General features: G+C 39.9%; 1 protein-coding gene across 2 annotated transcripts in view; it reads right to left on the bottom strand.

Moving 5' to 3' along the window:
- Positions 1-17,968, bottom strand: part of LOC105495703 (G protein-coupled receptor kinase 3) — a 164,137-nt gene that overhangs the window by 110,817 nt on the left and 35,352 nt on the right. For both annotated transcript variants that reach the window (XM_011765430.2, XM_071080302.1), the window contains one exon: positions 11,093-11,169. In XM_011765430.2, the coding sequence (XP_011763732.1) occupies positions 11,093-11,169 (77 nt within the window). Of the gene's footprint in view, positions 1-11,092; positions 11,170-17,968 lie in introns of those variants that run through there.

The raw sequence follows: 17,968 nt of genomic DNA, 5'->3' as shown, positions 1-17,968 counted from the left end.
CAGAGGCTGGCTGATCAGCAAGGCTTACGTTTTGGCTAAGAGAGTAGCTTCTCCACATTTGCCTTAGGATTTAAATTCGTGCCTCAGGAAAATGACCAGTAGGCTCTTCTGGGAATCTCAGGGGCTCCCTGGCGATAGTAAACACACTTAACAACTGTTCAATACTGGAATGCCAGAGGTCTGTGCGCTTCCACACATACTTTGCTACCCATCTTTTGCAGGGTGAGCTGGTTAGGGATGGGAGCCTTCTGTCTTAGTCTTCTCTATGTGCCTTTTTGTTTAATGAGACATTCCCAGTGAAGGACTCAAACATATTTGATTGAATGTCCCCTTCAGCAAAGCACATAAAGTAGACCAGCTACAGAGAGATCTTTGTGCACGGCTGCCAAATCCTGGATTTTGGTATCGTTATATAGGAAATAAAAATTATACAGTTGATATGTCATTTTTTTAAAGAACTTCATATGCATGCTAATTTCCACACTAAATTTTGCAGGTGATGGGCAGAAAAAGCACATGACTTCCAACTCTGGCTCTGCCACTTGGGAGTTGTGCAAACTTGATCATATTATTTTACCACCACATAAAATACTCACTGGAGTGTCTAGTACACAGGTAGCATCACTGTCTTAAACCAATAGTAAATCCAATTATGGACTAATAGTATTCCAATCACACAATCAGAAGAGCTCAGGGAAACTCAAGCAGTAAAAATGTAACAGAAGAAAATCTTTGCGAATTTGTTAGGCAAAAAGCTCTTAAATATGACACTAAAGGCCGGGCGTGCTGGCTCAGGCCTGTAATCCTAGCACTTTGGGAGGCCAAGGCCGGTGGATTGCCGGTGGATGGCTGAGCCCAGTGGCTCACACCTATAATCCCAGCAGTTTGGGAGGCTGAGGTGGGTCGATCTCTTGAGCCCAGGAGTCCAAAATCAGCCTGGGCAACATGGCAAATCCTTGTCTCTACAAAAAATACAAAAATTAGCCAGGCATGTTAGCATGTGCCTATGCCTGTAGTCCTAGCTACTCGGGAGGCTGAGGTAGGAGGACTGCTTGAGCCCAGGAGGTTGAGGCTGCAGTGAGCTGAGACTGTACCACTGCATTCTAGCCTGGGCCACAGAACGAGATCCGTCTCAAAAAATAAATAAATAACATTAAAAAAAAAAAAAAGATAATATATTTGCTAGCTGGCAAATCAGCGATCCTCCAGTTTCCAGTGATCAGTAGATGTTAAAGGATTGTGCTTTTCCAGTAAAATGCAGCTTTTCTGAATTATTTTTGGGTGGGGCGATGATAATTATGGCTGGTCTTTGAACTTGAATGACAATTTTAAGAAGGAAAACCAGCCCTACTAAGCTGGGTTAAAAAATAAATAAATAAATAAAGACAACCAAATTTTCCCATAGAACTGGTTTAGCCTTTTTCTCCTCTTTTTATCCTTTTTAACCCAAAACGCTCAGATGTCCCAAATCTTCAGAGTCACAGAGGCTACACTGTGGTGGCATGTGGCGGCTCCCAGCCTGGGCAGACTCCAGCACCAGAAGCTGATGCCAGACTTGTTTAGTCCAACACAGATAATGAAGTCAGCTGAAAAGACCGCCTTGCCAGTAGGTTTGTAAATAATAGCTTTTCCTCTCCCCTAGTGTCTTTCCTCTCTGGGCAGCATTTTTATTAGGAAACCTAAGTTGAAACTGTGCAGAGGCTATGACCCTAAGTCACCCAGGCTCCCCTTACTGCTTGCACCCTGTCACTTCACTGCCTCTTCAACAGAAAATCCAATTAGCTGTGCTTAGTCCAGTGTTGGTCTCTACTGTTTGAAAGTTTACATGCCTCTTTAACTCCTTTCTCCTCTGAGGCTGTGATTGCTCTGGTTAGAGAAATCTTATAGATAAGGCAGGGTGGGAACTGACTGTGTCACTGTCAATCAGGGGATCGGTCAGGGGAGGCCCTTCACTGTGACAGAAACAAACACTTCCAAACAAAGGTAGGAACACAGAGGAAAACAAAGTTGAAGTTGGTTCCCAGGATAACATTTCCCTCTCTACAACCTTATGCAAGAGGGCTCTACTTGCTATAATTTAACCTTAACCATTGAATCCAAAGCTGCTGACTTATACATGTTTTCAGCTTTTAACCATCTATGTGTTGTATTTTAGATAATTAAACATGTCAAGCAATAATTTTACAAATTATGAAATCGATTGGCAACTTTATTCATTGAAACTGATGAAAAAAAAAGTGATCCTAAAATGTTTTATGTTTTTTAGTATTTGGGGTTTTTTTTTTTTGTAATTACCAAATTTTAAAACTAAGCATCTATGGTATATCCACATCCATCTTCATTATGATAGAGACTGCTCAGAATTTGTGTGTGTGTGTGTGAAAAAAGGACTTTTAAAGGTAGTAGCTTCTGTTTTTATCAATGCATTATTTTTTATAATGAAACACACACCTTTGCTTTCAAAGCCCACAGCAAGTACATTTCTTATGCCTTGGCCCTAAATGTCAAATATAATTTATGTATTCTTTCTAGATAAATGTTCTTTGAAACCATGCTAAATATGTTTGAGATCAACTTAAAAAACATTTAAGAAATTAAAGTGAAAAGTAAAAATGGAAAGGAAATAAAAGACACCAAACTGGAAACAAAGTAGTAAAACTCTTTTTATTCAGATAGGATTCCATACATAAAAAATCCTCAGGAATACACATACACACACACACACACGCACACACACACACACAGGCAGACATACCTTACTAGAACTGATAAACCAGTTCAGAAAGATCACTGGATACAAGATCACTACAAAAAAACTCATTCTATCTCCATGTACTAGCAATGAACAACCAAAATTAAAATAAAGAAAACAATTCTATTCACAATAGCATCAAAAAGATTAAAATACTTGGGAATAAATTTAATGAGAAATAAAAAATCGGATATCCACATGCAAAAAAGATATATTTAGACCTTGCCTTACACCATAGACAAAAATTTACTCAAAATCGACCACAGACCAAAATATAAGAGCTACAACAATAAAACTACTAGAAGAAAACCTCTGCGAATTTGTCAGGCAAAAAGCTCTTAAAGATGACACTAAAGGCCGGGCTCGGTAGCTCACACCTGTAATCCCAGCACTTTGGGAGACCAAGGCGGGTGGATTGCCTGAGCTCAGGAGTTCATGACCAGCCTGGGTCACACTGTGAAACCCCATCTCTACTAAAATACAAAAAAAATTAGCTGGGCGTGGTGGCATGCACCTGTAATCCCAGCTACTCTGGAAGCTGAGACAGGAGAATCGCTTGAACCTGGGAGGCGGAGGTTTCAGTGAGCCCAGATTGTGCCACTGCCCTCCAGCCTGGGTGACACAGCGAGACTCCATCTCAAAAAAAAAAAAAAAAAAAAAAAAAAAAGACACTAAAGTATGAGTCATAAAAGAAAAAATGTATAAATTGGACTTCAACATTAAAACCTGTGCTTCAAAAGTGACCATTAGGAAAATGAAAGAGACTGGATTCCAGCCACCAACCAGAAGAAAACATTTGTAAATCATACATAAACAACAAATAACATAGATAAAAAGAATCCAACTTTCAGGATGGGTAAAAGATTTAAACAGACATTTTACTAAAGAAAATATACAAATAACTAATTAGCACAAACATGTTTAATATCATTAGCTATTGAAGAAATACAAATCAAGACCACAATAAGATACCACTTCCTATCCATTCAAATGGATATAAAAAAGACTGATGACAACAAGTATTGACGAGGATATAGTAAACCTGGAATGCTCATAAATTGACAGTGGGAATGTAAAACAGTACAGGCACTTTGAAAAGCAATTTGGCAATTTCTTAAAAAGTTAAACACAAATTTGCCATACAACCCAGCAATTCCACTCCTTGGTAAAGACTCAAGAGAAATGAAAATATATGTCCATAAAATACTTGTACACAAATGTTTATAGTAGCATTGCTCTATAAGCAAAAAGTGGCAATAACTGCTCCATAAACAGGCAAAAAGTGGAAATAATCCAAATGCCTATCAACTGCTGAACAAAGAAAGTGTGCTCTGTAGGCCGGGCACCATGGCTCACGCCTGTAATCCCAGCACTTTGAGAGGCCGAGGTGAGATCGCTTGAGGTCCAGGAGTTCGAGACCAGCCTGGGCAACATAGTGAGATCTCATCTCTACTAAAAATACAAAAATTAGCTGGGTGTGGTGGCATGCACCTGTAATCCCAGCTACTCAGGAGGCTGAGGCACAAGAATCATTTGAACCCAGGAGGCAGAGGTTGCGGTGAGCAAAGATCGAGCTACTGCACTCCAGCTTGGGTAGCAGAGCAAGGCTCTGTCTCAAAAAAAACTAAAACAAAACAAAAAACGTGTGCTCTGTCTATAATATGGAATGCTATTTTGCAACAAAAAAGGAATGAAGTACAGATACACACGACATGGATTAACTTCAAAAACCTTATGCTAAGTTAAAGAAGCCGGATGCAAGAGACTATAGACTTCATACCCTATAATTCCATTTTTATGAAATGTCTAAGAAAAGGCAGATAGAGAGAGACAGACAGATGAGTGTTTGGGGCTGAGGCTGGGAGCAGAGTAACGACAAATGGGCAGGAGGGATCTTTTGGAGGCATGGAAATGTTTTTAAATTGTATTGTGGTGATGGGTGCACAACTGTAGAAATTTACCAAAATCATCACATAATACATTTATAATGAGTAAATGGCATATAGTAGTTTTGCATTCTGAGGGTTGTTTTTTGAGACAGAGTCTCGCTCTATTGCCAAAGCTGGAGAGCATTGGTGCAACCACGACTCACTAAGGCCTTGAAATCCAAGTCTTAAGAAATCCTCCCACCTCAGCCTCCTGAGTAGTTTGGACTACAGGCATGCACCACCACACCCAGCTAATTTTATTTTTAAATTTCTGTAGAGACGGGGTCTCACTATGTTGTCCCCAAGCTGGTCTCAAACTTCCGGCCTCAAGTGATCGTCCTGCCTCAGCCTTCCAAAGTGTTGGGATTACAACCACCAAGTCATTTTTTAAAAAGTAAAAATTGCAGGGCCAGGCAAGGTGGCTCACACCTGTAATCCCAGCACTTTGGGAGGCCAAGGTGGGTGAATCACAAAGTCAGGAGTTTGAGACTAGCCAGGCCAACGTGGTGAAACCCATCTCTACTTAAAAGAAAAAAAATAGAAAAATTAGCCAGGCATGGTGGCATGTGCCTGTAATCACAGCTACTTGGGAGGCTGAGGCAGGAGAGTTGCTTGAACCAGGGAGGCGGAGGTTGCAGTGAGCTGAAATCGCGCCACTGCACTCCAGCCTGGGTGACAGAGCAAGACTCTGTCTCCCAAAGAAAAAAAAAGTAAAAATTGCAAGTTTTTGTGTCTATATATCAGACACCAAATTATTTCACACAAATTGAAAAAGATTACTATTTAAACTGGGGACTGAGCTCTGAAGTCAGTATTATAAAAAGAAATGCCTTTAATGGCAGTATGTGATATAATATTACATTAATCACCATGTTCTTTATACATGAGAATGACATTTACATACACCATGTATTAAGTATTGATTTGGGGGCTGGGCGCATTGGCTCAAGCCTGTAATCACAGCACTTTGGGAGGCCCAGGCGGGCAGATCATGAGGTCAGGAGCTCAAGACCAGCCTGGCCAGCGTGGCAAAACCCCATCTCTACTAAAAATACAAAAATTAGTTGGGCATGGTGGCACATGACTGTAATCCCAGCTACTTGGGAGGCTGAGGCAAGAGCATCACTTGAACCTGGGAGGCGGAGGTTGCAGTGAGCCAAGATTGCACCACTGCACTCCAGCCTGGGCAACAGAGCAAGCCTGTCTTAAAAATAAAAAAATAAAATAAAAAGTATCGGCCGGGCGCGGTGGCTCAAGCCTGTAATCCCAGCACTTTGGGAGGCCGAGATGGGTGGATCACGAGGTCAGGAGATCGAGACCATCCTGGCCAACACGGTGAAACCCCATCTCTACTAAAAAATACAAAAAACTAGCCGGGCGAGGTGGCAGGCGCCTGTAGTCCCAGCTACTCAGGAGGCTGAGGCAGGAGAATGGCGTGAACCCAGGAGGCGGAGCTTGCAGTGAGCTGAGATCCGGCCACTGCACTCCAGCCTGGGCGACAGAGCGAGACTCCGTCTCAAAAAAAAAAAAAAAAAAAAAAAAAAGTATCGATTTTGGAGTCTCCTTATAATTTCAAACATGCTCCTCTAACAGGAGTGAACATGCAGACAGAGAAGCTAAGTAGACTGTCCACAGACAGATGGACTTTATCAAATGCCATGTGCCTCACTTGCATGTGATGACGTTACAATTTCAATGTATCTTAAAGAAGAAAAATAGTCACAAAAGAATCTTAACTATAACTGATAGAATGATTTTCCTGTCTATTCAATAACCAGTATCCCCTTAAAACCAAAGATACTGCGTCAATATCTAAATGTGTAAGTTTTACTGACAGCAAGTTAGGGATCAACTTAACTAATATTTATTAAGATATAATTTCTTTATAAGGATAAGGATAAAAGTAACTGTCACGTAATCCCTTTATTCTGAATAATGGCAATTAAAAACAATGAATGGAGATTTCGCCTGCTGTATTAGTTTTCTCATGTTATGCCACAAATCACTACAAACTTAGTGACTTAAAAACAACAGCCACGTATCATCTCACAGTTCTGTAGGTCAGAAGCGTGGGTGGGTTCCACTGGGCTCTCTGCTTAGGGTCTCACAAGGACAAATTCAAGGTGTCGGTCAGCCTGGGTTCTTGTTTACAGGCTCTGAGTAGGAATCTGCCTCCAAACCCATTCCAGTTACGGATGGAATTCTGTGCTTTGCAGTTGTGGGATGGAGGTGACTGTTTCCTTGCTGCTGCCAGCCAGGGCCACTCTCAGCTTCTAGGGAGCACCCACACGCCCTCCACCTGCAAAGCCAGCAACAGTGTGTGGAATCTTTCCTGAGCTTCGTATCTTTCTGACTTCCTCCTTTCTGTTGGCCTGAGGAAACGCTGCTTCTAAAGGGCACACGTGAGTAGATTAAGGTCACTCGGACAATCATCTTAATTCCACCTGCAGAATCTCTTTCAGCCATGTTATGCATGGGGGAAATACCACGAGGCAAGGGTCATGGGGTTGCACCGACACACCTGCCTTTCTAATTAAACTATATTTAAAGGCAACTAAATATCCTCTCACTGAGGAATCAAAGTAATCAATGCAGAAGGAATCGTGTATTTAGAAAACTCACCATTTTGTAAGTCCCTAATAAACTCCACTGTTTGTTTTTAATTGCCAGTATTCAGAAGAAAGGGGTTAAGTGCCAGCTACTTTTATCCTCATCCTTATATAGAAATCATATGTCTTAATGAACATTAGTTAAGTTGGTCCCTAACAAAATAACTGATTGAGACAATGATTGTCAATGAGAAACTGACACCGACCGCATCTGAGCCCACTTTAGAGACCTGACTACAGAGACCCTAAGTGGCATATGCCTCCTGCTACGACGCACACAGCACCACCTATAAAGCGCTCCTGCCAAAAAGCAGCTGAGGCTAAACCTCATTAAGCTGTTAGAGCGAACTCTCGATTTATAGGACATGTAGGAAACACAAGTATAATTTAAATGATACCATTAAAGGCCAGGCATGGTGGCTCACGCTTATAATCCCAGCACTTTGGGAGGCCAAGGCAGGCAGATCCCTTGAGGCCAGGAGTTCGAGACCAGCCTGGCCAAAATAGCGAAACCCTGTCTCTACTGGGGAAAAAAAAAAAAATTAGCTGGGTGTGGTGGTGCACGCCTGTAATCCCAGCCACTCAGGAGGCTGAGGCACAAGAACTGCTTGAACCTGGGAGGTGGCAGTTGGAGTGAGCAGAGATTGTGCCACTGCACTCCAGCCTGAGTGACCGAGCAAGACTCTGTCCCCAAAAAATAAATACATAAATAATTTTTAAATGACACCATTAAGAAGCAGACAGAAAAGCCCAGAACATGGAACATTCTACAACACATAGGACCCAGTTTCTTCGGTAAGTTAATTACCTATGCATGTGCTGGCAGGGGCAATGTTTGGGGAACTGTCTAGATTACAAGAAATATTATCACCAATTACAATATAAGAACAGTATTTGAATCCTGATTCAAACCAAGAGTTAAAAACAAACAAACATTTTTAAGTCAATCAGAGAAATCTGACAATAAACTCAGTATTAGAGTACACCAAGAATCATGATAAATTTCATGTTTGGGATAAAGGTATTGCGGCTGTATAAGAAAGCATGCATATTTTTTAGGGCTGCATATAGGACAAAATGCTGTGACTGCTTTGTTAATTCAGTAACCGCAAAAAAAGACGGGATGGGAAAACAAAGTATAGCAAGATGGTGAAATATATCAAATCTAGGTGATGTAAATATATATATACACACACATACACACACATACATATACATACATATGGGGTTAATTATTCTAGTCTACTTTCTGTATGTTGAAAATTTTTAACATAAACAATTAGTTTCTATTCACTGAGCATCTGCTGATGTCGTGTTAAGGGCTTCATGGACACCACCAGCTAAACCCTCTCAACAGCCTCATGGACCAGAACTATTATTATCCCTACTTTTATAGATAAAAAGTAATGAAATAACAGGCACTTCAGGGTGTAGCCAAACAATCTGCCAGTTCGGCAATGCCTCAGAGGCCAAGTAAATTAAAGACTTCTATGGTTTTCACTTTGAAAACCATTTTACCAACTGCCCACAGCACACATTGGAGGGCAGTCCCCAAGCCCTATGGAGATGCTATGTGTCGGGGAGCTTGGGAGGTAAGCAAAGAGGGAAAAGGAGCAGATGGGTAGGCAGGTAAGAGGGTGAAACAGAACAAGAGGACCAGCAAAACAATGAGAGGAGAGGGACGGAAAGATGGCGAGGGGAAAGAGTAAGGCAGGAACGCATGGAGTCAGTGCTGGAAGGCGCGAATGGAACCTGGAAAAGGAAGACCTGGAGTGTCAGACACATTTACTCCCACCATGGCCCACCTTCCACTCTCCCCCATCCCTGAGACCAGGCAGAGAAATTGAGACCAGTCTCAATCCCTGAGACTACTACAGAGAAAAATGGGGAGCAGGCCAACACCACCACACAGCTCTGTCAAAACGTAATTACAGATGGCGGTGTGCGCTCTCCCTAAGCCTCCATCAAACTTGGCTTCTCCTGACCACATCCAAGCTCACGAATTGAAGGCAAGAGAAGAAAGTATTTATTTAAACAATGTTTAACAACTTCAGATAAGATTCAGAGCCCATCAGCGCCCGGTGAGGCTGCTCTCAGGGAACGCACTGTGCAGCTGAGATACTGGGCCACACTAACGCCAATGGGCGCTCAGGTCAGAGCCTCCCGGTGCCAGGGTCTGGTAAGGTTTTAATCCAAGCAACGGGAAATACATGTTTGGGGGGCTGTATGTATGTTTAGGGGGATTGTAGACAGGAAAGGAGCCACAGGAGGGAGAGAGAAGAACAGAAAACAAAAAGAAGAATCCTCGATGCATTTCAGAAACTGGAATGAGAGCTGAAGGGAAAGCAGACTGAAGTTCTGCTCCGTGCTACCACCAGAACGAACCTTGAAGGCATTATGCTGAAGAAGCCCAGTGCGAAAGGCCACACAGTGTGTGATTCCCTTCATGTGGCGCGGCCAACACAAGCAAATCCATGGAGGCAGAAACTCAATTCGTGGTTGCCAGGAGCTGAGGGAGGGTAGAAGGCAGAAGGACTGCTAATGGGTACAAGTTCTTTTGGGGGTGATAAAAACATTCTAAAATTAGGCAGTGCAGATGGTTGTATGACGGTGAATACACAAAAAGTCACTCAACTGTTTCCTTTCAATGTGGCGATTGTATGCTATGTGAAATATACCTCAATAAATCCACAAAAAGAAATTAAAAAATTTTTAACTAGCAAATAAAGAGATAATTCCTTTTTCCCTCCGCTCCCGGAGATACAGAGTTTCTCTCTTGTTATCACCAGCTTTATTTTGTTTTTTAGTCCAAAATCAAAAGCAAAGGAGAACATCTGTGTAGCTTATAGTAACCACACACCATGAAAATAATGAGAAGCCGTGAGAACTAACAAAATGAAAGCCAAACTCTTTTAACTTATCTGTTCCCCAACCAGCTCCTGAGGAGCAGGACGAAATATCTCTATATGGCAAAGACCAATCACTTTCCACACACAGTGCTCAGGCACAGACAGACCACACGTCATCTACTTCTCCAAACCACTCCGTCCACCTTCCCCATTGTACTTCATGGGTGATCAAAGAAGCTGTATCTACCAAAGACCACCTTCACGGACAGGTTAATTTTTGTAAACCAGATAAAGTGGTTTACAAAAATCCAAAGATTTCTGCACCAGCTTCTACTCGTAATTATTTTATTATTTACTGGTTACTATTTTATTATCGGAATAAAGAAGGAGGATAACTGGGAATTAGAACAAGTCACGCCACCTCCCTGTGTCTACATCTCCTCATCAGCAAACAAAAGGGCAAGCCCAGAATTATCTCGAAGGATACACAGTCTTAAAGGGATCTATCAGTCTATGTCTGTTAATCATGGAAACAGAGCACAAATTGAGTTCTAGGGAAGTTTAATTTCTTGGAATTTTCATAAAGTAATTTCCTCCAGTCATAAAATAATTTTACAGCTATTACACACAGCTCCCCAGCAAACCACCTCAGTAACCATATGAGGCAGGCAAGATGCAAAGAAAAGAAAGGAATATCCTATTTTCTTACATTCAGCAATGCTGTTTTCATGTAAAAATCCTAGAAATACCCATCTCCTAAGACCTTATTAATAGATATGCTACTAGGAATATAAGTCATTATTAAATACCTTATTAATTACATGAAATTTCCTTTATTCCCAGCTGCAGCTATAGAGGATATAAAGCACTGGAGGGTGCATTCATTTATTACTATAGTATCGCCCAATTTCATCCCTGAAATTACCGTATGCCAAATGAACAAGCAGGACTTACCAATTTTCTGATTGAAAATCTTGTCAAAGGTTATTTCATTTCTCTCTGCAAGGTACTTCTGCATCACACTCCGGATACTGGAAGGGAAGAGTGACACATTTTTAACAATACAGCCTACATTGTGAGTAACCATCCCCAGGATGAGAGAGATAGGGTGTCTTGACTCAAAGATATCAGCTTTACAAGAGAACTTCTTACCACGACTGCATGAAATGCAGACTAGCCTAAAAGCTGGAAACTTTACAGACTTAGCCACCATCCCCTCCTGCGACACAGGGCCAACATTAACACGTAGAAACTCAGCTGCAGAAAATAACTTCAGGGCTTTGAAAACCCACCCTCAATATATCTGCTCTCCAAAATATTCACAAATGTGTCTGCACACAGCACACACATGCACACACCCTACATGCACACAGCACACACCCTCCACGCGCACACCACACATGCATGTGCCCCCCCACCACAAATTCTGCTCATCAATAAATGGGCTTCTTTCTAAAACAAGAGCAAAAGTTCCCTAGATATACATTAACATTTTTAAAAATCATACTTCTATACACCAACAATAAAGCACAAAACATAATTAAAAGATTTAGCTTGCAATAAAATAAAAAACATCAAATACTTTGAAATTATTCTTTCAAAATATGTGCAAGAACTTTATGGGAAAAATTAATTACAAATTGTACTGGGAGACATTAAAGGGGATCTAAATAAATAGGAAGATATACCACAGTGATCAACAGAGAAATTTAATACTGTAAAAGTTCAAAGTTTACCCACATTTATCTGTGAAATCGATATAACCCCCATCAACCTTCCAATAGGGTTTTTCATAGAACACAGAAATAAATAAGCTCTTTCTAAAATTTATACAAGAAATACAGGATCAATAATAGCTAAAACACTTCTGAAGAAAGAGAATAAAGATACTGGAGCTTACTATGAAGTTAAAATAATAAAGACAGGATCAACAAACTGATCAAGGAAATGGAAGAGTGCAGAAACTGAGCCACGCATACATTCAACTTTGACATATAATAGAAGTAGCAAGTTAGAAAAATGGGGAAAGGATGGATTATTCAGTAAGTGAACCCCAAAAGTGATTATCCAAATGGAAAAAGTAGAAAATTGAATCTCTATTATCCACTGATGGTGGGAGTGAACAACAAATTAGCATTACTTTTTTTTTTTTTTTACCTTTTAAAACAAATTGAGGCATAATTTATATATAATTAAATCCACACTTAAAAGTATATTGTTAGCCAGACGAAGTGCCTCACGCCTGTAATCCCAGCACTTTGGGAGGCCGAGGCGAGCGAATCACCTGAGGTCAGGAGTTCGAGACCAGTCTGGACAACATGGTAAAACCCCGTCTGTACTAAAAATACAAAAATTAGCTGGGTGTCGTGGTGCATGTCTGTAGTCCCAGCTACTAGAGAGGCTGAGGCAGGACAATCACTTGAACCCGGGAGGCAGATGTTGCAGTGAGCTGAGATCGTGCCACTGCACTCCAGCTTGGGGGACAGAACGAGACTCTGTCTCCAACAACCAAAAAAAAGAGTATATTGTTAAATGTGCTTTTGACAAACATATACACCTATGTAATTACTATCTTAAGATACAGGATATTTCCATTGCCCCCAAAAGCACTTTTTACAATCAATCTCCCCATATTCTAGAATCCAGGCAACTATTGACCTGCTTTCTATTTACATAGATTACATGCTCCAATTCTAGAATTTTATATAAAATAAAATTACACACTATGTTGTCTGTTGTGTCTGGCTTCTTTTGTTTGACATAAGACAGCTTCATCCAAATTGCTATGTGCATAAGTATTTCATTCCTTTCTAATGCCACACAGCATGCCATTGTATGAATATTCCGCAATTTGTTTACCCAGCCATCTGTTGACAGACATTTGCGTTGTTTCTATAAATAAAGGTGCTTTAAATATCTATGTATAAGTCTTTTTATGGGCATGCGTTTTCATTTTTCACAGGTAAACACCAGGAAGTGAAATTGTTGGTCATATGGAAAATCATATTTAACATTATGAAAAACTGATTAACTATATTACAAACTGGTTGTACCATTTTACAATCCCACCAACAATGTATGATAGTTCCAGTTGTTCCACATCCTTGTCAACACTTGGGTTGTAAGTCTTTTTAAATTTTAGCCACTCTGTTGGGTGTGTAGTAGTATCTTATTGTACTTTGTATTTTAATTTGCATTTCCCTAATGAATAATGATGTTGAGCATGTTTGTACATGATTATTGGAATTCTCCTCTCTTCCTTTTAGAGGTGTGTAGACAAATCTTTTGCCTATCTTTTAACTGAGATGTCTTATTATTCAGTTGTACAACTTCTTTACTTAGTCCAGAAATAAGTCCTATGTCAGATTTATGTGATGCTAAGATTTTCTCCCAGTTAGCAGCACCTCAGCTCTTCATTTTCTTCAAGGAGTCCTTCTCAGAGTAGAGGTGCTTAGTTGATGAGTTCCAATTTATTGACATTTCTATGATGGACAGTCTGTGCTAAGAAGTCTTTCATGCCTCAAAGTCATGAAGACTGTAAACTATATTTTCCTTTGTAAGTTTTAAAGTTTTAGATTTTGTGTAAACACAAATATGGTCTAATATCCGTTTCAGATTAATTTTTGTACAGAGTACAAGGTAGAAATCAAAGTTCTCTTTTTTCCGTATAATATTTCATTATTCAGGTATTACTTGTTGAAAAGACTTCCTTCTTTCTTTTTCTCCATTAAATTATCTTGGCACCTTTGTTGGTTCAACACTAAGTATGTGCAGGTCTATCTCTGGGCCATCCTGTTGCATTGATCTGTATGTCTATCCTTACACACACATTGTATTGTCTTCATTGCTTCTTTTCTAACTTAAGAAATTGGATCAACGGATTTAAATTATTTCTAATGTAACCATTTAAAATTATAAAATTCCCTCTAGGCATCGATTTAACTGCATCTCACAGATATTGATACATTCTATTTTCATTTTCATTCTATTCTGATTATCTTCTAATTTCCCTTGAGATTTCTTCCTTGATCTATTCGTAATTTAGAAATGTGTTGCTTCATTTCCAAATACTTGGAGATTTCTAGTTATCTTTCTGTTATTAAATTTTATTTTAATTCTCTGATAGTCAGAAAACATACTTTGAATAACTCAGTTCTTTTACAATTTGTTGACAGGTGTTTTATTGCCTAGAATATGATCTACTGTTTTGAGAAGTTCATGTATACTTAAAGGGCATGTGCATGCTGCTGTTGGATAGACTGATTCATAAACGTCAACTGGGTCAAGCTGGTTGATAGTGTTGCTTAGATTTTTCTATATCCTTACTGATTTTCTGTCTATTTTTTCTATAAATTACTGAGAGAGGAGTGTTGAAACAGTCAACTATAATTGTAAATCTATTTCTCTTTTCAATTCTGTTTTTGTTATATATTTTACTGCTTTGTTGTTAAGTACATGAAAATTTAGGAACAACGTTGTGCTACTGTGATGAAACGACCACATGGTCATTATGAAATGTACCTTTTTAATGCCTGTTTATAATCTTTGTTAAGTCTATTTCATCAGATATTAATCAAGTCATTCCAGCTTTCTTTTGGTTTGTGCTTATACAGTATTATCTTCGTCTATCTTTTTACCTTTAAGGATTTACATCTTCAAGTTTAAAATAAGTTTCTAGTTCACAACAGATTGTATCCCTTGGTATACAAGCCATAAGTTCCAGGACCCACCTCGGATCCCAAAATCCTAGGATGCTCAAGTCCCTTATATGAAATGGTGTGGTATCTACAGAGCACTTACGCACATCCTCCTGAATAGTTTAAATCATCTCTAGGTTACTTATAAGACCTAATGTAATGTAAATGCTATGTAAATAGTTGCTATACTGTATTGGTTTTTATTTGTATTTTTGTTGTTGTTTTGTTATTTCTCATTGTTTCTTTCTTTCCAAATATTTTTATCTGCAGTTGGTTGAGTACCCAGATGCAACCCACAGATATGGCCAGGTACCGGGGCTCACACCTATAATCCCAGCACTTTGGGAGGCCGAGGCAGGTGGGTCACCTGAGGTCAGATGTTCAAGATCAGCCTGGACAACATGGGGAAACCCTGTCTCTACTACAAATACAAAAATTAGCCATGGTGGCGGTCACCTGTAATCCCAGCTACTCAGGAGGCTGAGGCAGGAGAATCATTTGATCCTGCGAGGCAGAGGTTTCAGTGAGCCGAGATCGTGCCACTGCACTGCAGCCTGGGTGACAGAGCAAGACTCCATCTCAAAAAAAAAAAAACCCTGCAGATATGGACAGCTGACTGTAACCCACAGATATGGACAGCTGACTGTATAGCTGGATCTTGCTTTTTCACCCTACCTGATGATCTCTTTTAATTGAAGTGTTTAAACAATATGCATACTTCGGTTAGGTAGATACATGTAAGTGAATTAGCTAGATCATATGGTAAATATGTTTTAGTATGACTTTTTAAAACACTGCCAAACCACCTTCTATTGTGGCTATACCTTTCAGATTCCCATCAGCCAAACAGAATTCCTGTTTCTCCTTGAACATACTTAGAAATTTTCTGAGTTTTTTCTTTTAGCCATTTTAGTGGGTGTGAAGTAGCGTCGCACTGTGGTTTTAATTTGCATTTCCCTAATGAGCAATGACGAGCATTTCTGCATGTGCTTATTAGCTATTCATGTATCTTCTTAGTGAGCTGGCTACTCAAATATTTTGCCCATTTTGAGGAGGACTGGTATCTTAATATTCAATTGTAGAGTTCTTTATATGTTATGGATAACAGTTATTTATCATAGATGTGATTTTCAAATATTTTCTCAGAGTCTATAATTCATCTTTGCACTTGCTTAGTGGTGTCTTTAAAGGATAAGCTTTAAATTTTTTATTAAACCCAATTTATCAATATTTTTCTTTTAAGGATTGTGCTTAACGATATCATAGCTAAGAATTCTTTGCCTAACCCAAGGTCACAAAGACTTTTTCTTATGCTTTCTTCTAGAAGTGCTAAAGTTTTAGCTCATAAATGCAGATTTATGATCAATTTGGAGTTATTCTGGGAGTATGGTGGGAGGTAAATATCTAAGGGTTTTTGGTTTGTTTTTGTCTTTGGTTTTGCATATGAATATCCAATTTTTCTAGCATCATTTTTTTTTTAATTCCTATCATTTCCCCCACTGAATTGTCTTGGCATTTTTTTCAAAAATCAATTACTGTAAATGTGAGGATTTCTCCCCTCCATATTCTGCTCCATTATCTATGTTCTTTTTTTTTTTTTTTTTTTTTTTGAGACAGAGTCTCACTCTGTCACCCAGGCTGGAGTGCAGTGGCGCGATCTCACTGCAAGCTCCGCCTCCCAGGTTCACGCCATTCTCCTGCCTCAGCCTCCTGGGACTACAGGCGCCCGCCACCACCCCTGGCTAATTTTTTGTATTTTTAGTAGAGATGGGGGTTTCACTGTGTTAGCCAGGATGGTCTCGATCTCCTGACCTCGTGATCCGCCCATCTCAGCCTCCCAAAGTGCTGGGATTACAGGCGTGAGCCACCATTCCTGGCCCATTATCTATGTTCTTCATGCCAGTGTAGCACCATGTTGATGACGACAGCCCTACAGGAAGTGGTCAAACCAGTCTAAGTTCTCTTTGTTCTTTTTTCAAAATTGTGTTGCCTATTCTGCTTGGATTTCAAACAGGACTGCAGTGAATCTATAAATCAATATGGGAAGAATTGCCATCTTTTTGTTTTTGGGTCTCTGTTGCACAGGTTGGAGTATAGTGATGAGATCATGGTTCACTGCAGCCTTGGCCTACTGGGCTCAAGCAATTCTCCCACCCCAGACTCCCAAGTAGCAGGGAACACAGGTGCATGCCACTGTGCCCAGCTAATTTATAATTTTTTTTGTAGAGACAGGGTCTCACCATGTTGCCCAGACTGGTCTTGAACTCCTGGGCTCAAGTGATCCGCCCCGCTCAGACTCCCAAAGTGCTGGGATTACAGGCATGAGCCACGATGCCAGGACCAGAACTGCCATCTTAATAACATTGAACCTGCCTTTGTCTGTACTTTGTTCCTTTTTCCTCTTTTCTTGCCTTCTTCTTATGATTCAATTTTTATCTCCCCTACTAGATTGTTTTAACTCTTTTCTTTCTTTTTTTCCTTAGGGGTTGCTCTAGGGTTTACAATACACATCTTTACTTACCATATTCTACCTCTAAATAAAATTTTACATTTCCATGTCCTCTCTGTGATTTGTGCTGTTATTGTCATACGCTTTATTCCTACATGTTCTAAACCTCACAATATATTTTTACTGTGTTGGCTTTAGATATGCAATGTCTTTACATTCAATGGCTTTTATATTATTGCAGGTGCTCTATATTTCTTTGTGTATATCCAAATGTCACCTGGTACCATACACTTTCTGCCCAACACACTTCCTCCAACATCTTTTGTAGTGCAGGCTAACTAGCAATGAATTTTCCCAGCTCTTGTTTTTCTAAAAAGTCTTTATTTTTGCCTTTAGTTCTGAAAGGTATTTTTATTGGGTATAGGATCCTAGGTCGGCAGGTTTGTTTTCTCTCAGCACTTGATGTCACTCCACTGTCTTCTGCGTGCATAGGTTATCTAAGAAACTGTGCTACAATTTTTATGTTTGTTCCTCTGTACATACATTTTGTTTTAATCTGGCTGCCTTTCTTTATCTAGCTTCTTAAAGAATTTTTCAGCTGGGCGCGGTGGCTCACACCTGTAATCCCAGCACTTCGGGAGGCCAAGGCAGGCGGATCATGAGGTCAGGAGATCGAGACCATCC

This window comes from Macaca nemestrina, chromosome 15, assembly GCF_043159975.1.
Source record: "Macaca nemestrina isolate mMacNem1 chromosome 15, mMacNem.hap1, whole genome shotgun sequence".
NCBI lineage: Eukaryota > Metazoa > Chordata > Mammalia > Primates > Cercopithecidae > Macaca > Macaca nemestrina.
Note: the sequence above shows the minus strand (reverse complement) of the source record. Positions and strands in the feature narration are given on the sequence as shown.